Raw genomic sequence first — 20,293 nt, forward strand, 5'->3', positions numbered from 1 at the left:
GTTTGAATCAGAGTTGCGTTCTGAAAGGAACTGAGGTCGAACAAGAAGCCCCGGGGCCCCAGCTGTCCTTATGTGAATATTCTGCTCACCTAGAAAATAGGCCACTTTGGAGAGTTCATCAAGCAAGGGGACTCCCAGACAAGTTTTGATCAAGCCCTTAATCCCAGTCTCAACTGGCAGATGGCAGGGCACCACGTCCTCTGTTCCAGGCTTTCCAAATCCCAGAGAATCCCTGGCCATGCCAGACTCTTCAGGATACTCCAACTGGGGGGCCCTTAGAGTTTTGTGGCTTCCACACTGTTCTAGAGCTCAGGGGAGGCCAAGCCTTCAGGGTTTAGACCCCCGCCCCCGTTCTACCCAAGACCCCACTTTCTTCTTTACTGCATTGAGACTGCATGCGATGTCATTGAAACAAGAGACTGTTAATAAATACAAGCCTGAGTTCCTCTTTTAAGAGGTAGTTCACATTTTCACTTTGTTGTGTATGCCCCTGGGCAACTTAAAAACCTCCCAGGTTCTTCACCTGTAAAATGAGAATAGTAATAGGACCTCCTTCATGGGGTTGTCATAAGGAGTAAGTGAATTAATGCATATAAATGCACTTAGAGCATGTTGTGCCTGAGTCACAGTAAAAAAAAAAAAAAAAAAAAAGTGGTAAGGATTGTTGTTTTTCTGATCATTACTAATATTTTAAGATGAGGAGAGTGAGGCCCAGAGAGGAAAGGGACTTGCCCAGGTGACAAGGGAACTTGGTAGTAGTTGGGAGTAGTATCAGTAATATCCCTGTCTAGATGAGTCCTTTATGGCTTTTGAGGTTGATACTCCATGGAAATCTTTGCAGATAAACAAAAGCCCATTTGGGAGAGGCCATTCTGTATGAGGGGCCTCTGGCACGAACTCCATGAACCTCAGGAAATAGAGGAGGGGGGCAGTTTGGGGAGAAGGAGGAAGAAGAGAGGAGGAGGAAGAAGGAAAGGAAGGCAGGGAGAGGAGGAAGAGGGGGAAGAAGAGAGGTCTTGATCCCTCTTAGTCACTCAAGAAATGGTGTCTTCATCATCTTAGGCTGTTATAACAAGATACCACAGAATGGGTGGCTGATAAATAACAGAAATGTATTTCTCACAGTTGTAGAGCCTGGAAGTCCAAGATCAAGGCACCAGCATGGTCCAATGAGGGTCTCTTCTTGGCACTTTTCCCTATGTCCTCACATGCTGGAAGAGGGTTAGGGATCTCTCTGGAGCTTCTTTTATAAGGTATATATCTCATTCCTGAGGCTTCCACCCTCATGACTTAAGCACCTCCCAAAGGCCCCACCTCCCAATACCATTATGTTTGGGGGTTGGGATTTCAACATATGAATTTGGCGGGAGGGACTCATTCAGACCATAGCAGATGATCTCACTGGGGTTGCTCCTGAGGGGACACATTCATTAGGCAGAGAAACTAGACCTCAAAAATATTTCAAATCTAAGAATTTTGTTTGAGAGTAAGGACTGTGCTTTGGGCTGCCCAGGGTCTCAGCCTGATTTATGGTCAATTTCAGCGCAGCCACAACTTCATGAATCTCTCCTCTTAATCTAAGTTGAGCCACAGGCCCCAGTGGCCCAGGTGAGGTCAGGGAGGCCAAAGTCAGCTTGGCAGGGACCCTCATTATTACCAGAGGAACAGTCAACGCTTGCGTCCAGCAGTTAAAGAGAGTCTGGTTCTGAATCCTGTCACTTTCTGACTGACTGGGCAAGGTATTTAAACCTAAGCTTCAGTTTAATCATCTATAAAATTGGGATTATAAGCCTTACCTCATAGTATCACTGGGAGGATCAAATGGGATAATGCTTAACCCCGGGCCTGGCAAGTAGGAAGTGCTCAATAAATGCCCATAACTATTACTATCAAATGTGGCTTCCTGCCCCCATGTGTGTGCAATACCTTCCCTATCTTCTGTCCATCAAGGACCTACATTAGTTAAGATCTGATTTGCCTGCAAAGTGGTAATGCAGAAAAGATAGAAGTTTATTTCATCCCACATAAAATCTAAATGGGTGGTTGAGGAAGGAAAGTAGTTTGCCAGTGTCTGGGATCACCACACTATCTTGTAATGCCATAGATGGCTTTGACCTCATGATTCAAGATGGCAGCATCCAAGTTCCAGCCAGGCAGCAGAATGAAGGGGTGAAGGAACCAAAGGATGCTTATAGTCTATCTCTTAAGGAAGGTTCCTGAAAGCTATTGAACTACCATTGGCCAGAACATAGTCATATGACCACCTCTGGCTGCAAGGGAAGCTGGGAAATGAGGTCTTTATTATGGGTAGCCATGTGCCCAGATAAACTTTGGTGGATATATTCCTATAGAAGGACAGAATGGATATCAGAGACATAGCAGTCTCTGCTCCGAGGGTCTTGGTTTGTCTTGGCCAGCTAGGCAGCTGGAAGCCAGGTACCTAAGCACTAAAACACAGGGTTGGGGGCATGGTGCTTTCTCAGCCACTCTCAGTGGCTCAATCTACAGCTGAGAACCTGGAACTGGAACCGGAATTCATGCTTCCAGCCAGAGGTCAAAGAAAGTTGTATCCTATTTAATCACCTCCCAGGCCCTCCCGGACTTCAACTCTAAAGGCAGGAAGGCTCCGGGAAAGGCAGCTGACTGCTCCCTCCTGGCTAAACAGAGGACACTGAGCAAAGCAGAGGTTCTGAGGGGGCAGAGAGGCACAGCAAGCAGGTGGGCCTGTCCCATGTTGCTCCCTTCAGTGGAAATGCTCTGCCAAGCGCCCTGCCTCCCGGTTTTACCTGTCAAAATCCTCTTCCCTTATCAAGGCTCTGCAGAAACACGACCTCTTTTAGGAAGCATCTGTAACCGGCTCAGTCAGAATCCCCCTCTCCCTTTCCTGGGTTCCCACACGTGGTTGTACCTCCAGTGTAGCACAGGCTGTCCTGGGTGAGGATAGCTCCCCTAGGCTGGTGCACAGCTCACCTGCCCCACAAAACTGGAGCGCCTCAAGGCTAGGAATGCAATCTTACCACCGACCCCCTGCAGCCTGATTCTGGATGGCACTTCACCCTCCGAACTTGAATGCCGAAAAAGACAAGACAGAGAGGAAGCCAGGCCTGGCTAAGACATAACGGAGAGGCAACAGGAAGAGCCCAAACACAGACAGCTGTGGGCAGGAGGAACTGGTCCGTCCTCCCCTGAGCTGAACTATTTGGGTGACACCCCCTGGACAGCTGCAAGGATTTGTGCCTCAGAAAACACCTCCTTTTCTGCCGGGGATGCACTTGTGGCCTGTACTTCCAGACTGAAGCCTCTGTGGCCACCAACATCCTCTTCAGGGATTTCTGGCAAGGAGGTGATGCAGGGCTGCAGAGTTCATTCTGTTTAGCCATAGGAGAGGGGCATTGGGAGGAGGAAATTACCTCCTCTGCCCCAGGCCCCCAGAAGGAGCAGGTGAGCAGGAAGGAGGGTTCAGGCTGCTGTGGCTCAGCCTTGAGTGTTTCCCAACTTCTGTCTCTGGCACTGACACACCCTAGGACTAAAGCCTGTGTGCCTTTCTCAGAAAGGCCACGGTGGGGTGGGTAGGGATGGGAGAGGGTTTTTTAGGCCCTGGCTATGCTGGCTGGCGTGCCTCTGGAGTCTCTCCCCCTGTGCCGGGCACTGTGCTGGGGACCTTACACAGTCACCTAATCTATGTAGCCCTGCAAGATACCCACTGTTATCCCCATTTTAGACATAAAGACACTGAGGCTGGGAGAGGCTAGATTACTTGACTGCATTATACAAATGGAAGGTGACCGAACAGGATTCAATGTCAGGTCTAGCTGGCCCTAAAACTTGTGTTCTCTCTACCCAACCTTGCCCAGAATGAAATTTCTGGAAAGGCCTTTTCTTTCCCATCCTCTAACTGCACGGTCTCTGAGGTCCTTCCACCTCCAAAAGGACATCACCAGTAGGCTCCCTTCCCCAGGGGTTGCCACTCAGGGACCCCCAGATTTGCTCCTTATTTCTCTGCTTCCCCAAGAGCATCTCTTTAGTGTTCTATCGTATTCTCTTGTACACTTAAACCTCTCAGAAAATGAACACCCAACGCTGAAAACTCCAATTTGTCACATTCCTCCAGGTGGTATCCACCTTTCTGTATCTGTGCTCAGCCTGAGCATCTGGTCTGGTTCTACCTTCAGCCTCCAGATCATGTGCCCAGCCTGTGTGTCAGAGCCCCCTGCCTGGTCATTCTTCACATGGTTCCAGCACTGTTGGCTCGGCTACCTTATGTTTTTGGTGTCTGGACAAGGCCCAGCAGTGCTTTTTCAGGGACATTCACTTTTATGCTTCCTTTGAGAAAGTTGAGGAACTCCCCAAGCAGGGAAGGACCCCTGGGCCTTCATGCCCCACCCTCATCTGCTATTGCCTGGGGCCCTGAGGCTCTGCTAGGAAGAAGCCAAATTAGGTTGCATGGGGATTAAAAATGGCCATACTTTTATTCATCTCTGGTGGAATAAAGCATTTCACTTCCTCCTCCAAATCATGGCACCTGTCATCCTGGGTTAAGATTCCTGGCTCCCTGGGCTAGCCTATGAGTTCCGGGAGGGCAGTGGGCTGCCTGCCTTTGGACACTGTGTGCCTAGTACAGGGCTTGGCACAAAGAAGACACTCAAATGATACAGGAGCCAGAGGGAGAGGGAGCAGACGCTACTGAGCATGGGGTTGATCCTCTGAATATGGGAACACAAGGGGCATTTGCAATGGCTCCTCCATTCCCACGAAAGCCCCGTGAAATCACAGCGTGCCTTCCACCAGTTTCTTCTGTTATAGAACCAGGCCGGAATGCTGGCAGAAAAACCAAGCGGCACTCAGAGATCTTGGTGGATCGGAGATTTATTTAACACTGGCGGGCTCAGAGGAGACCGTTTCTCCCAAGATCTGAGCCCTGAGCACAAGCATGGGAGGCAATTTATAGTCTGTTACTTCCACATCCCGCATTAGCAGTAATTTGGCGCACGCCGCAAGCAGGGCAGGAAGAAGAACCTGGAAAGAGGGGTCTCTGAGCTAGAAACTCGAGTTTGTTGCAGTCCCTTTGGCCATCTTATGGTGCAGAACTTTACTTATTTTCCCAACACTTCCACTGGAACCAGTCTGTTGATCCTGCCAGCCTGCAGGGAAGTTTATGATGCCCTTCATTACATCACTAGTCCCCCGTGGCCTGCCACTCTTTACCCGGTTTCCTTGAAGGTGCCCCCAGAGTCTCACAGAGCACATGCTTTCTCATCCAGAGCAGTGCTCTTTCTTCGCTTCTCACAGTGAGGCCCGCACTACTTTGTAGACCTTCGGTGAGACGTGATGAATCAAAACCTTTGGCCAGAACACAGTGTTAAGTAGGGGAGAGAGAGAGGCCCCCGCAGAGTAAACAGCCCAGTAATGGAACACGTGGCTGGATGGCCCACAGAGAAGGGTGCCCAGAACAGTCTGCCAAGCCCACTCTCGTTGTCGGAGAGCAGAGTTTAGCAACACTGAGACCCTGACCCCGAGAATAACGGGCAGCTCCTCCAGAAACCGAGGTGGCTGCGGCTGAAGCTGAGGAGAGCAGCCAGCCCCACTGCTATTTCTGAAGGAACCCCGTGTGGTTACTCAACGCGCTGTAATTAAGCTCATCTATAATTTGATAAGTGGGAGCAGCCTCCAATTTTACAGAGTAATTAAGTCTCACTGAGAGCAGCACAAGGTGTTTCTGGGCCCCAACATCCCCTGAGGTTGGTCCCCATTCACTCTCTCTCTCTCCTCTAACATGTGCCCATCGATGCTGAGCCAGAATGGTCCTCAGGCACGGCCCTGGCCTGCTCTCTCCAACCCTCAGGCCCTCACCCGTGCCCAGGCCACTGGCGGATCCCACAGGCCACACCCGCAGTGAGACACAAGCCTTAGCCTCCCTTCCACACTGCTCTCTGCGAAACTGTGGGCTAGGAGAGAGCTGAATTCAGTGCTCCCCCCATCACTCCCTCACGGGCTACATGGCCAGCCTCTGACTGAGTGGGGTCCAGCCTAAGTCAAGGGCCCTGATAGGGAGACTGAGGCAACCTGGGAGTAAAGGAAGGGGCCCCAAGGATGGAATCCAAGCCTGGTTTGTCTTGGCTCTCCCACTTCCTGGCCCTGTGATCTCAGGCAAATCACGTCACCTCCCTGAGGCTCAGTTTCCTTATCTGTAAAATGGCAATACTGGTCCCGCCTAAGTCATAAGCGGTTGGTGAGGATCGGATAAAAGATGACTCACAAGCGGACACACGAGCGTAAAAAGTTGTCAGCATCTCACCAAAGGTACTGAAACCTGTCTCCAAGTTCTAGCTGCTTGAGGAGACGCAGGTGGCCACTCAGCGTGAGGAGTATGGAAACCTTGCCAAATGAGGGACCTGGGCACTTGAACGTGACCCGGCCATTTCCAAACACCCGGTGTCCTGTGCAGTTCTGGGTCATAGCCACTTGCCAAAGGAGTTATGTTAGGGGTGGTGGGTTTGGCTCAGTCTTTGGATAAATTCTCCCCAACCAAGGAAACGTTGTCTCAGGAAGTAATGAGCCTCTTGTCACTGGAGGACTTCAAGGCTTGGCCAGCTCTCTGGAGGCTGAGAGTCAGGCTTGATGGTGGTTGAATCTCCTTTTCCCCTCTGAGGTTCTGGGGGCTCCTAGCAGCCTGTCCCAGCCCTAGTCCAAGGCCCTGGTCCCTGGGGCAGCAAGTCTCACCCTACACTTCTGAAGCTGCTACTCACAAACCACCTTCCGTAGTGCCTGCACACATCAGGAAGGCCTTGTCTGTTTGGTCTCCAGCAGAGCACCAGGGCCCCGTAGCTCTCCTTGTTCTACATCCTTATCTGTGGATTCTCAAGCCCTGTGCTCATACAACCCTCGAGCACACTGGGAGCAGCTACAGAATCTGTCTCTGCCCAAGGTTGGGTTTCGGCATTCCTAGAGCATGCCCTCAGAAATGCCACTGATGGGGGCAGTGTTGGCCCAGTCAGGGCACATTTCCTACTGGAGGGACACTAATGGGCTCCTCTGGCATATGCTCTCCTAGGGAGTGGCACCCGGAGCCCAAAGGGGGAAGGGAAGGAGGGGATGGCTCATGTGGCAGTGCTCTGTGGCTGTTACTGTGTATATGCTTACAGATTTTTCTCACTGTTACGTAATTGAGGTATTTTTTTCCCCTCCTTATTTTAGATCCTGGTGCCATCTGCCCTGCTTTTCATGCATCACTAGCTCTGGGCTAGAGGTTAGATCTGGCTTGGCCACCTAGTTCTATCCCTCACTTGGCAAAAGACTTGGGGTAATCTGCTTCCTTATGTGTAAAATGAGATAGTAACCCCACCCTGCCACCTCCCAGGGCCACTGTGAGACTCAGGGGAGCGGCAGTGAACTGGCTGTGGAAAGCACCCAGCACTGCACAGCTCTGCCCGGTGGTTATCTGGCAGCCTGAGCCTGGTGCCACCCAAGCAAGGGAGCCTCTGCTTGCTCATGTCTGCACCTGCACCAGACGGGCTTCACATAGCTTTGCAGAGCCAGGCTCTATTTGAAATGCAGGAAGTGAACAGGCCTCACAGGTGGGGAGTCTGGCAGACTGCCCCCCCCCCCCCGCCCCACCACCAAGGACAACAGGGACACCATCCCAGCAGCTGGCAGGGCCAGGCTGGCCCATCACCTGCTCATAAGCTTCTTGGTCCCAAGTAGAATGGTAAGTGCACCTTGTCAGAAGCATCTTGCAAAAAGCTCTCACCCAGTCTCCGGCCATCAAGGAGAGTACCCTAGAGAGTGGATGCCATTTGTACCCAGCAGAACTGGAGCCTCCTCCCTCCCGTCACCACTCCCAAGAAGGGGCAGCTCTCTGCGGACAGACAAGCAGTGAGGGTCTAGGTGCCAGGGGACCCTGATCTGCTTAGTTCCCAGGGCTGTTGGGGCGAGATGATGGTGAACAGCACCACTCAGGAGACGTTCAGATCCACTGTGACACTGGGTGAGTCACTTTCCCTCTTTGGGTCTGAGTTATATCATCTGTAAAATGGGAACAACCACCTCTGTTCTGCCCACTCAGCTGTCTCTTGTAAGGATGAGGACGAGACGTGCACCCAAGGAGGCTCAAGGCTGCCAGGGTGAAAGGTAATTGTGAGGTTTTCATTACCATTGAGATTATCTGGAAAGAAGGTGTCTGCGCTTTTCAATCACTGGGGTAAAAATAAAAATTCCGGGAAGCCTGGAGGCCAGTCTAGCAGTCCTGTATTACTCCTGGAGACCCCAGCCGATGAAGATATGGCTTGTCCAATGCTCAGGTGACTGCTGATCCTGACCGCTTCCCCTTCCCTCTGGTTCCCGGGTGTCCACGTACACATGTAACTCCAAGTGTCGTGTCCATCTCTCTTTCATAAATTTGAGCACGAAAACAAAATCTCCCAAGATGTAGAAATGAGATCCTGAAAGGTAAGCTCTGTGATTTAAAAGGATGTGATTGACGGGGCGCCTGGGTAGCGCAGTCGGTTAAGCGTCCGACTTCAGCCAGGTCACGATCTCGCGGTCCGGGAGTTCGAGCCCCACGTCAGGCTCTGGGCTGATGGCTCAGAGCCTGGAGCCTGTTTCCGATTCTGTGTCTCTCTCTCTCTCTGCCCCTCCCCCGTTCATGCTCTGTCTCTCTCTGTCCCCCCCAAAAAAATAAATAAACGTTGAAAAAAAAAAAAAAAAAAGGATGTGATTGTTATGTGAACACGATGGCCATCAAAAGTCCACCTCTGGTCTCTAAAAGGCTTCAGCCCTGTCTGCCCACCCCATCATCCCCACAGGCCCTTTCAGGCCTTACCCTGCTGACAGGTGGCTGCGTAGGGCATCTCTGATTAAAGACAGAGGGGACCAAGGCCCAAAAGGCAGGCTGAATTTCCTCCTTGTCCAACCCCCTATTCCTTGGCACTGCCTGAGCCCCGCCGGAGGCCAGGCCCAGCTGCACAGCTGTTCTTCTGCCTTCTCCTGGTGCCAGGCTCCGCCTTTAAGCCAGACAGCTATTGAGCAGGAGTGCTGTTTCTAAAAGGGTCTTGCGTTTTTGTGCCCAGATTGTCTGGGAGGTGGGGATCTGGAACCCTCTGAGACCTCAAGCATGGGTGGAAGCACCCAAGTCTAGAGAAGAGGCCACAGGGGCTGCAGAAGAGGCAGAACGCCCTCTAGCGGCCATCCTAGCCATTCCAGGGAGAGGCGGAAGTGCCGGTTTGATTTGAAGGGCTAGCGCTCAGGACTCTACCATGCGGGAGGGGGGGGGCAGCCACCTGGAGGAGAGAGTGGGGCCTGGTTTTGATCCAAACATCCAGGCTCTGGACAATTGCAGGGATAGCGACTTGCAAACCCAAACCCAAGAAGTGATAATACAGACTCTGCCTATCAGTGACCTGGCTTTTGATTAAAAATAAGGCCATAGCGGGAAAGCAAGCCATCAGTAAAAGCCACCCTGAGTTTGTGTGTGTCTGTGTGTGTGAAGGCTCCACTGTGTGTATGTGTGTATACACGTACTACATGAGACAGGCAGGGAGCCTGGACCTACCCTTGGTGCAAGCTTATGTACCACGCACAGTTCCTGCCAAGGATGCCCCATCACCATGGTCGCACCCCAGGCAAAACTAAGCAGACTCAAACCAGAAACAAACCAACCTCTTAGCCAACAAGCACCTCTACACAAGTCCTAAGAGAGGTTGGAGAAATCACAAATGGAAATTTCCAGAATGTCCCCACCCCTTCGAATTGCTGGCTCTGGGTCACACACAGAGGCACCATGGACATGCAAAGGGGTGCTCAGGTGAGGATACAGAACTCATCACAGGATTCTCAGGTAGCTGGATTCAGAGCAGCCCTGGAACACAAAACATGAGGCGATTCTACAGCAGGGGCAGGAGCACACAACCCGGACCATTTATAGGCAATAAATGGGTTGCTTGTGTATCCTCTTTGGGCCGCAAATTCATGTACCAAAGGAAAGAATATCTGTCCTTTCTACCCATCAGGCTGGTTTAAGAATCAAATGAGATACATTTTTGAACTGATGTTTTGGCTTTAAAATGTGAAGAATTGATAATAAATCTGTTTTTAATATAAACATGTCTTCCCAAACGCTTTGTATGAAATCCGCTCCATAGAGTTGGATGTACCATGTTTGCCCTGAGGTTTGGGGGCCCTGCACACCACTCCATACCATGACTGCGAAGGCCTAGACCACTCGTTGTGCGCACAAGTAGGTCTGGGCTATCCCCTCTGGCTAATGCTAAAACGGGTGATAGGTCCTCCTGAGACTGTGTGTGGATAATGCACAAGTAGGTAGTCAAGATCCTCCCTCCCTCCCCCCCCCCTTCCCTCCCACCAGGGCTCCCCAACAGAGGCCAGTGGGAAACTCTTCAGTGTATGTAGATCCTGTCGGAGACTGCTCCGGGCAAGTGGGTCATGATCTGCATTCGAAGCCACCAGTAGTAGTCCATGGGGTGGTAGCGAGTGTAGGGCGTGGCAGAGGTCAGAGCGTGGGTGACGGCCTTGATGACAGGGGATGTGTCTGTGGAGCCACTGTTACAGTAGGTCTCCATCTTGGCGATCTTCTCATCAAAGTACTTCCTGCCATAGTCCTTGCGCACCACCTCAGGCAGTTCTTCCCACATCTTATTGGCAATGGCTTGGATCCGCTCAGGGCTATAGAGGCTGGTGGCAGCAATGAAGTTGCCAGGCTCCACCACACTGACCTTCACGCCCAGCGGGTACATCTCGTAGCGCAGGCAGTCAGAGAAAGCCTCCACCCCGAACTTGGTGATGCAATATGGGGAGCGGGCTGGGTTGGCCATGCGGCCCAGCATGCTGCTGATGTTGACAATGCGACCTACAGAGGGAGACGGCAAACACCTGCTCAGGAGGCACTGCCTGGTGGGGCAGAGGGCCGGGGGCCTGGCATGTTTCCAGAGGCCTGGCTGCAACTGGCTTCCTGGCCCTGACACCTGTTTTGCTGCCTGTCAGGCTGGGGCCTGGACTTCTGAACCACCCAGGGTCAAGGGGCCTTCTCGTTTATAGTCAGCTCAGGCCCACATGTCAGGATAAACGTCCCTGATATTTCCCAGGCAGCTGACTGTGCCGGGCAGGACACGGGAAGAGCAAAGAGCAGGCTGCATACGAGGAAGGCACACAGAATGGGCAAATTTCTATCACCTGCCAGGGCTCCAGCTGCAAGCAGGCAGGGCCAGGGTTCTGCACCTGATTTCAGGGCTAGGCCATGTGGACAGGGTCTCTGGCACCGGAAGAGAATGGCGACCTCAAGAGGCTTTCCCACAGACCCAGCCTTGGGTAGTGGGATACAGGTGGAGCTGATCCAAGTAAGCCCAAGCAGACCTGGGACCTGCTTGCCCTGGGTGCGCACTCAGCAACTTAAGGCACAGCCTCATCCTGGACACTGTGGGGAGGGCAACTTTCAGAAACTTCTAAGCTGGAAGTCACTGGAGGGTTGGGGTTTTCTTCTAAAATCCTACAGCTGCTCTCTGGGTTCATCCTATCACTGCCGAAACTTTGGGATAGACTGTATGGATTGTGCCCTTTTTTCCGTTATTGTTTGCTATCTAGAGAGAAAATATGAATCAGTCACTTCCTAACCAACTGACACGGTTTGAGTGTTTTGTCTGGTTCCAGATTTCTAATCCTGACTGTTACTATTACTGTATTTTACTTACAACCACAATCATCTTATTTTTTAACTGTGGCACAGTAACTCATAGAACGGATATACCAAAATTTACTTAACCACACCTCTGTTGATAGTTGCTGTGCACATACAGCTCTGTGCAAAAGGGTGGTTATTTCTCTAGATTAGGTCCCGAGAGTGGGATTATTGCTGTGAATTTTTCAGCCTTTGAGACTGCTGACCTCTTAGCGGCCCTTCTTCCTGAGAATCACACATCCCTTTCCATCTGCCTGGCCATGGCACCTCCACTTACCACCATCCACAAGACCTGCACAGCCCCTGAGAGTCAGGTGCTCAGCCTCACCGGGGAACGGATGCTGGATCTGCTGAGACCAAGTTCCATACTAAGCAAAGAAGAAAAGGTGGGGCAAGAGGAAGATCCCTTTCCAACTCACCTTTGGCCCTTCGGATGAGGGGCAGAAAGGATTTTGTCATCCGCACCGTGCCCCAGAGGTTCACTTCTGCCACCTCCTTGTAGGTCTCCATGCTGGTGAACTCCACCTCTCCGAAAGTCGAGATGCCCGCGTTGTTGACCAGGCCCCACATGCCTGGACAGGATGGGACAGAACTGCAGTCACCACCTAGCCTTGGCCTCAGACCTCACCCATCAGCCTGCAGCCCATCCCCCTCCCTGCTCTTGTCCCTTTCCCCCCAAACTTGCCACTTCCTATCCAAGGCTCTTGGGACACTTTCTAGAGTCACCAAGAATAACAGGAGACCAAGAGGACGAAGGTGCTGGCTGTGACACTCCCTTAAGTCTAAAAGGTCCAATCATCATCTTGCTTCTACCTGCATTGACTCTCTGGGCCCCACCATGACCCAGCCCTGCCAGGTGCCCTCAGTCCTGAGTCCCACATCGGCTAACTCGTTTCCACTCTGCATCATGCAGTCACATCCTCGCACCCTGCACCCTGCACTGAGTATTCATCCCTGCCTCTGCAACTTCACCTGAATTCACCCTCCTGCCGGAAGCCAGGAGAACCACAGGAGTCTTCCAGGTCAAGCCTTCTCTGGAGGTCAAGGGAGGGACCCGGCCTCCAAGGTCACATAGCAGTGAGAGGCTCAGCTAAGGCTTGACCTCAGGCCGAGCCCCAGTCCTACTCCACCCTGAGACCCTTCTGATCATTACTGCATTGTCTGATCTCCCTTCTGTGAACCACGCACTATTTGCTGGTTACCACTGGTAAGCCCCAGTGTATACATACACCTGGCCTTTGCGGGTAGAGAACCCCCCTCAGCCTTGTGTGGTCCCAGGTGGAGTACGGAATCAGGGCAAACGTACACTCTGAGTATACTTGGGTTGACTGTTTCCGGCAAGACCAGCTAGGGGAGAGCTGGTTTCTGTAGACTCAGTGAACACTGGTGGTGGAAGGATCCTTGGAGCTCTGACGACTACTTTTACAGCCAGGGAAGCAGAGGCCCCGAGGAGAAGGGACTGGCTTCAGGGTGCCCCAGAAGTCAGAGGCAGAGCTGAACTGGGGAAAGTGGCACCGAGGAGGTGGCCTTGATTTGCAGGGCCCTCTGAGTTCTGTTTTTGGGGGGCCAGGGCTGGATGGGCTGGAGCCTCAGGGCAGAGCTGTCCTCCAGGGCCTGTCCTCCTGCTGCCTGTGGGAACCCTGGCCCTGCTTCACTTTCCAAGTTAATCATGGAAATGAGTTTGTGTAAATGACAGAGTGATTGGTCTCTCGCTGCTTTTCTTCCGTGTTACCCAAATTAAAGCTTCAGCTGACCTCTGGTGCCTTCTCCTTCAATTACAGAGAATTAAGGACATTTATTAAGAGAGGAAATTGCTGGTTAACAAAGTGCTCATGAAGCTCTCACTCCCACTCCCCACAGCGGCTGAGCTGATGCCTCAGGCTCTCAGGTCTCACCAGTGACCTCGCAGTGACGCAGCCACTACAACCCCCATCCTGCAGACCTCCCCGGGAAGTCTTCACCCCTCTCTTCTTCCCAGGAAGGGCAGGAGGCCTCCCGCCACCTGACGAGGCTGACACTTCACCCTCCACCTTCCAAACCATAAGCCATCACTCCTTGTCCCTTTTTTATGCAACCTCAACCCTCCCCTTGCCCCTGACCCCCTCCCTTCAGCCTTACACCCATTAGATGCTCAATAAATGTTTGTCAGATGAGTGCATGTCTACAAATACCATGTCTCAACACTCTAAAGAAACTTCTCTTAACCATGCTACCTCCTCACACCGCTGTCTGCTCTCCTTCCCTCCATGGCCCATTTCTCTGCTCCCCTGGGCCCCAGCCCTGCTGCTGCTCCGTGGTGTCTGCAGTGCTACCTGCTGAGGATGTCACCGTCCCCCCTCATCCCTCCCTCCCATCTTCACTCCCCTCAACCTCCCACAGTATGAGCACGACTCATGGTGCCTGACATTCACTCCTCCCTTGGCATTAATGATACCCAAACACTCCTCCATCCTCCCTGACACCCTTCTTCTACCTGCCCCCTAAATACAGGTGTCCACCAATGTCCTGTCCTACACCACCTTCTCTCAAATTACACTTGGTGCTCAGGCAGCCTCGTCTTCTTTATGTTCATGGAAATTTCCAGCTGCTTTGTGTTTGATTCACACAGGACAGTATCACACTTAAAATGCATACAGGGATTTTTTTTTTCCCAACGAAAAACTAATTACATCTGACACTGATATCCAAAAAAGTGTAATTGAACTTGACCTGTGGAAGCACATTGCTCCTGGATTACAGCTCTGCTGACTTGATAAGCAGTAACAGTTTGCGGACCTAGGAGCTCTCTGGAGTCCTCAGCCAACATTCCAAACCCACTCACAGTGAATATTCCTGCTGTTTTCCTGCGACAGCCCCGTCACATCACCGCCTCTGCGTCAAGGGTTCCCATGTACCCCTTGCACTCATGGCTCTCTCCTAACCCCGGTCTCCTCCTCCTGATGGGCATTTTCACCTCAATGCTCCCCAGGGCCCCAGCACCCCCAACCCACAGCAACACGTCACTCTCCAGCTGCTCCAGCCCGCACCTCCTCTTTGCTAACAGCCTCACTTTCATCTGGTTCCTCACTTCTCCCCCCATCTATGAGTACTGATCAAGAGTATCAGTTGATATTACTGATCAGTTGATACTATTGATCAAGATCAAAAGGACAGCTGCCAGCCCCTGAATAAGCACTTTGCATGCATTCATTCAGATACTAAGTTGTCCCAGGTCTGGATGAGGCAACTGAGGCTCAGGGAGGTTAAGTGCCCTGCTCAATGTCACCCAGCTAACAGGTAGACAGGATAGAAAACACAGCCCTCATGCTCAACTCTGCGCTGCTGTTGGCTTCCTCTGCTGTCACAGAATCGGTGTCTTCTTTCCTCTTTCCACAGCGTTACTCTGGGTCCTGGTGGCCTCCCTCCAGTATAATTGGAGAAGACTCTCCCAGGTCTCCTTGTCACACCCTCTGTCCTCCACCTCCATCCGGACAGGCCGGTCAGCCAGACTGTCCTCTATCAGTCACTTCCCCCTCTTGATAATTCCCTTCCAGAGGGGGTATGTGAGGCCTCCTTTGCCAGGCTTCTTGTTCTGCCCTCTGGAAGCCTGAGCCACCTACACTCCTGCCTCATGCTCCACCCCGCCCTGCTGCTCCCTGGCTCTGCTCAGTGCCCCGTCCCTCAGCCGGAGATGAGAGCAGCTTTTGCTGACTTTCTGCCCATGGTGCTGCGGCAGTCAGATCTAGGTGTGAGCACTGGATCACTCACAGGCACTTCTCCCACTTCACAGATGGGCAAGCTGAGGCCCACACAGAGGAACATACAAGCCTAAGGTCACACTTCTAATAAGAGATGAAGCCCACAATAACTCCAGTCTTCTCACTCCCAGACTGAGGGAGTCCCAGATGGAGGACAGGGTCTTCTCTATCTGCGGCATAATGTCCCCGGTGCTGTAACTGTTCCAAATAGGTCCTGCCGTGAAGCCACCAACTTACGCTTGGCTGGTGTTGCACCACAAACTCCTCCTGCCAGGTCAAACCCTTACTGGTGCTCAGCACACTACCAAGCATACAGCAGGTACTCAATAAGTATCTATGCACTGTGAGGTTAAGTGATGGTTGCAAGATCGGGCCTGCCGGTTGGCTCACTGACTTAGCCTTTCCCTGGGGTGCAGGTGGGCGGTGCTGGTTACAGGCTCCAGGTGTCTATGCAGTCACTCAAGAGTTCTGCTGGCAGATGGCTCACCTGCCCTGATCACACAATCCCCTTCATCTCACCCCCCTGAGCCTGGCTCCCGTGGCTTTGACAGATACTGTTCCACGGAGCCAACGTGAAGGGCACCAAACTCCTCATCAAAATGTACGCTCCACTTGTCCCGGTTAGGATCCTGTCTGGGTGGTGAGTTGGAAGCAGCCACCCACTTAGGAACCGCAGGCTGATCTGAAAGCCCCAGAGGGCGCCACCTGGAGCTCAAGGACAGCATTGCCAGAGAAGGGGAGAATTGCAGCGGCTTTACCAGGAAAAAAATGGCCCTTGGGGTAGGGGTGGGGGCCACAGGGAAGGAAGAGAGGTGGAGGGGGAAGTAGGGAGAGAGAGAGAGAGACCTGGACAACCACATGTCTGACAGATTTATTACCTTTTTCAGACCGAAAAATCTTCAAATCTTTTTCCAGAAAATGCAGTATTGGTTAAGTAAGGTCATGGTGTGGTTTATCAGCCCTCACTGAAATGCGTCATGAGGGAAAATGCAGTAGGGAAAAGTTTACGCATCGAGGCGGTACTAGGCTTTGAGCTCAATGTGGCTCCGGGTCTACCCTGCCTTGCCTGTTAAGCTAAACGGCCAGACTAATACAGGGAACCGAAACTGTCCTGCCCTGGTGGCAGGGGACAAAGATCAGGATCCTGGGCAGCCCCCAGATCTGGTGCAGCCCCACTCTGTGCTCAGGTCTACAGTGATGATTTCTTTCTGTGGGCATTTTAAATCACCACAAACCCTCAGGCTGCAATGAAGTGGCTTTATGGTGCTGAATGCAGCTGTTTTCCTGCCTAATCGCTTATGAAGGCAACATCCTGGCAGTCGGGGAAGGTGGGCATGAGGAGGATTTACCACTGGGGAGGGGTGAGGCAGGCTGTTCCTCTCAAGCTGATAATCATCCCAGTGGGACCCATATCCTGCCTTTTCTCAATGGGACAGGAGCCCTGGCTTTGCCTGCTAATTATTAAACAGATGTTCAGTGAGTGAGGGAACTCACAGGCCTCTCCTCAGAAAGCAGAGAGACCTGGCCATGGCCTGCCTTGGGGTGGGGGCAGCACTGAGCTGACAAGGTGACACATCAGCGACAGGCTGGCAGGCCAAGCAACAGCTTCTCCGATAGCCACACAGCACAGGAGTTTCTGAGGCAGCTTCTGGCCTCAGCATCTCCACCTGCCTGATAAATGCTCAACGGGGCCCAGCACAGGCCCTGGTGCCCTCCCCTCCTCCCTACTAGTGCTTGAAGTCACCATTCAGAAGAGCTGCCCCCACCCCATTCTGTGGAAAAGCAGAGAACTGAATGAGGTTCTCTTTCTGCATGGTCTACCAGGAAACTCAAAGGTAAATGTCTTAGGGGCGCCTGGGTGGCTCAGTCGGCTGAACGTCTGGCTTCGGCTCAGGTCATGATCTCATAGTTCGTGAGTTCGAGCCCCACATCAGGCTCTGTGCTGACAGCTCAGAGCCTGGAGCCTGCTTCGGATTCTGTACCTCCCTCTCTCTCTGCTCCTCCCCCACTCATGCTCTGTCTCTCTCTCTCTCTCTCTCTCTCTCAAAAATAAATAAACATAAAAAAAAAAAAGGTAAATGTCTTAAATGAAGCAAGTATCCCAGAATGCAGCACCATCACGGCTGTGTACTTCATGAATGGTGTCTCCTCCCACTTAGGTCCTCCATGAGCCGAACTGGGAGGACAGCTAAGTCCTTATGTTACAGGAACTTTCTGTACCATGTGACCTTATTAGCTACTGGCCCTCAAACTTTTTGTTCCTTCAGCTTCCAGTGCCCAGTACCCACCTTCTCTGCCAGCTGCCTCTCCCCCTCTCGTCCCCTGACTGCTTATGTTCCCAGGAGTCCCTCTGTATCTGCACCGCCCCCCCCAACCCCAGCCTCACCTCCGGGCCTGGACATCTGGTCTCCACCCAGACATTCCCCCAGGGTGTCCCATGGGCACTCCCCATCCCTCAACCTGCTCCTCCAGTGGGGGGCACCAGGTGACAGGAGAGGCCTCATGCCCCTCCCTCATCCCCACATGCATCCGTCACCAAGTCCAGACAGCTGTGCCTTCCCGAATCTGATCCCTCCTCATCCGTAACACCCACTGCCCTTGTTCAGCACTCCTGCACTCCCTTTAAATCCACCCTCCACACTGCCGTCACAGTTCCCAGACTGACCAGGTCATTCCCCTCAGAAAATCCCCTTCAGTGGCTCCCACAGGCCTCAAGAGAGTGACCATGCTCCCTTGCCTGGACCCCAGGCCCTGGACGACCTCCCTCCTCAGCCCCATTTCCTGCTCCCGCCTCCACCAGACTTGTCCCCTGGCTCGTCCCCTGGCACATGCCGTGTGCGTCTCACCATCGTTCACGCTCTCCCCTCCTCCTGGAACGCCCTCCTGCGCTCTACCACAATCTGCTTTCAACAACCAGCTCCCCACCCCTCTGAAGACTGGGCTGTGTCCTTCTGTTGTGTGTTGCTCCCTGAGAGGGGATTTGGAAATCATCTGGGCTAGCCCCCCAATAAACTGTGAGGTCCTTGGGGACAGGAACTATGCCTTGGTCATCTCTGTGTCCCCAGCACTTGGTCTGGCACCAGGCCCAGAGTGGGCATCCAATGAGCACTGTCTGAACGGACCTGAACCAGCACTCATCCATTCATCTCTTCTAGAGATTAAAAAAAAAATTTTTTTTTAACGTCTATTTATCTTTGAGGAAGAGAGAGAGAGAGAGACAGAACGCAAGCAGGGGAAGAGCAGAGATAGAGGGAGACACAGAATCCGAAGCAGGCTCCAGGCTCCGAGCTGCCAGCACAGAGCCCGACACAGGGCTCGAACCCACGAACCATGAGATCATGACCTGAGGCGAAGTCGGACACTTAACCAACTGAGCCACCCAGGAGCCCCATTTCTAGAGATTTTTAAACCACCTCTGGCTTTATTTCGCATTGCCTTATTGCATGTGTGTGTTTAATTTAACCCACTGCCTCCCACTGGGCAAGAGGAAGAGCTTAAACAACAGGGAAAGTAGGCTTTTGGCAGGACACAAGTAAATGGGGCGTAGTTTTTAGGAAAGGTACCCTTGGGACGGCTAGTGCGCTACCCCTGCTGCCCCAAGGTGCCTCTTACCTTTCTCAGGGTCCTCCAGGCTCGAGCGGACAATCTCCACCACTTTGTCCACTTCCTCGCTTTTGCAGACATTGAGCTGAACAGTTCTTAGTCGATCGCTCTTCAAGCTGTCCAGCTCCTTGACCCCATCATTTCCTTTGTCCTGAGGAGGAGAGAGGAGCTGCTTCAACAACTTCCTTCCTACCCTGCCTGCAGGATGAGGACCAGGGCCAAGGCCTGGGCTTACTAACAACTGCAGGAAACGGTCTCTGGAGACCCACTGGGGCTGTTCAACCAGCAGGCGGTTCTATTCAACCCTAGTACTGAAGACAAATCAGGCCACACCAAATGCCCTAGCTCAAGCCCTAGCTCAAGTCAAGGAGAAAGACTCACCGGCAGGAGTCTTTCTCTAAGCAAAGGTTGCAGACTCAGTACCTGCCCCGGCCAGGCATGTGGGTATCAGATAATGGGGAGGGTGGGGATTTGGGAATGAAGCATGTGCCTTCCTCTCAACCCCTGCCAGCGGCTGCCCATGTGGGTATGTATGTAACATAGAGTTGCCAGATGCTCAGATTAGGATTTCCTAATTTTTAAAGTTTATTTTGAGAGAGAGAGTGTGCGAGAGAGGGCATGTGTGCACATGAGGGAGGGGCAGAGAGAGAGGGATGAGAGAGAACCCAAGCAGGCTCCTCACTGTCAGTGCACAGCCTGACATGGGGCTCAATCCCACAATCCCACGAACCATGAGATCATGACCTAAGCTGACACCAAGAGTCAGATGCTTAACCGACTGAGCCACCCAGGTGCCCAGGATTTCCTAATTTTTTAAGTGTTGGCAACTTACATTAAAAAAAACCAAAACAACATAGGCGAAAGCACATCCACAGGCCATATGTGACCAGTGGGCTGCCAGTTTGTCACCTCTGTTCTAAGACAAAGGCCTGTCACCACCAAGATGGTCAGAGGCCAAAGCAGGCTCTAATTCCAGCTCAGTCACTACTCAGGCTCAGGTACTCTGGTGCATCCTTTACCAGGTGCCCAGTTTTTCCAGCTTAGAAATAAGGACATTGCCACCTGTCCTGATCTGCTCAGGTTAACAGAATGAGGAAATCATCTTTATTTAAAACCTGCTAAACTATAAAGCGCTATGCAAATCCAGGTGTTCTTAAACACGAGAAAGCAAACATTTCTTGGGCCTCCATCATGTTCTTAGCCCTGTGCTAAGAACTGGAGACACAAAAATAAATAACTCAGCCCCTGTTGTCAAAGAGGCACCTTG

General features: G+C 52.3%; 1 protein-coding gene across 3 annotated transcripts in view; it reads right to left on the bottom strand.

Moving 5' to 3' along the window:
• Positions 1 to 10,031: 10,031 nt before the first annotated feature.
• The window catches only part of BDH1 (3-hydroxybutyrate dehydrogenase 1), a 44,500-nt gene continuing 34,238 nt past the window's right edge, over positions 10,032 to 20,293 (bottom strand). For all 3 annotated transcript variants that reach the window (XM_015073789.3, XM_015073788.3, XM_027061149.2), the window contains exons 5-7: positions 19,036 to 19,177; positions 12,106 to 12,258; positions 10,032 to 10,861 (exon numbers count right to left, since the gene is read on the bottom strand). In XM_015073789.3, the coding sequence (XP_014929275.1) occupies positions 10,392 to 10,861; positions 12,106 to 12,258; positions 19,036 to 19,177 (765 nt within the window). In that variant the 3' untranslated portion in view covers positions 10,032 to 10,391. The remainder of the gene's footprint in view (positions 10,862 to 12,105; positions 12,259 to 19,035; positions 19,178 to 20,293) is intronic.

Source organism: Acinonyx jubatus, chromosome C2 (genome assembly GCF_027475565.1).
Source record: "Acinonyx jubatus isolate Ajub_Pintada_27869175 chromosome C2, VMU_Ajub_asm_v1.0, whole genome shotgun sequence".
Classification (NCBI taxonomy): Eukaryota; Metazoa; Chordata; class Mammalia; order Carnivora; family Felidae; genus Acinonyx; species Acinonyx jubatus.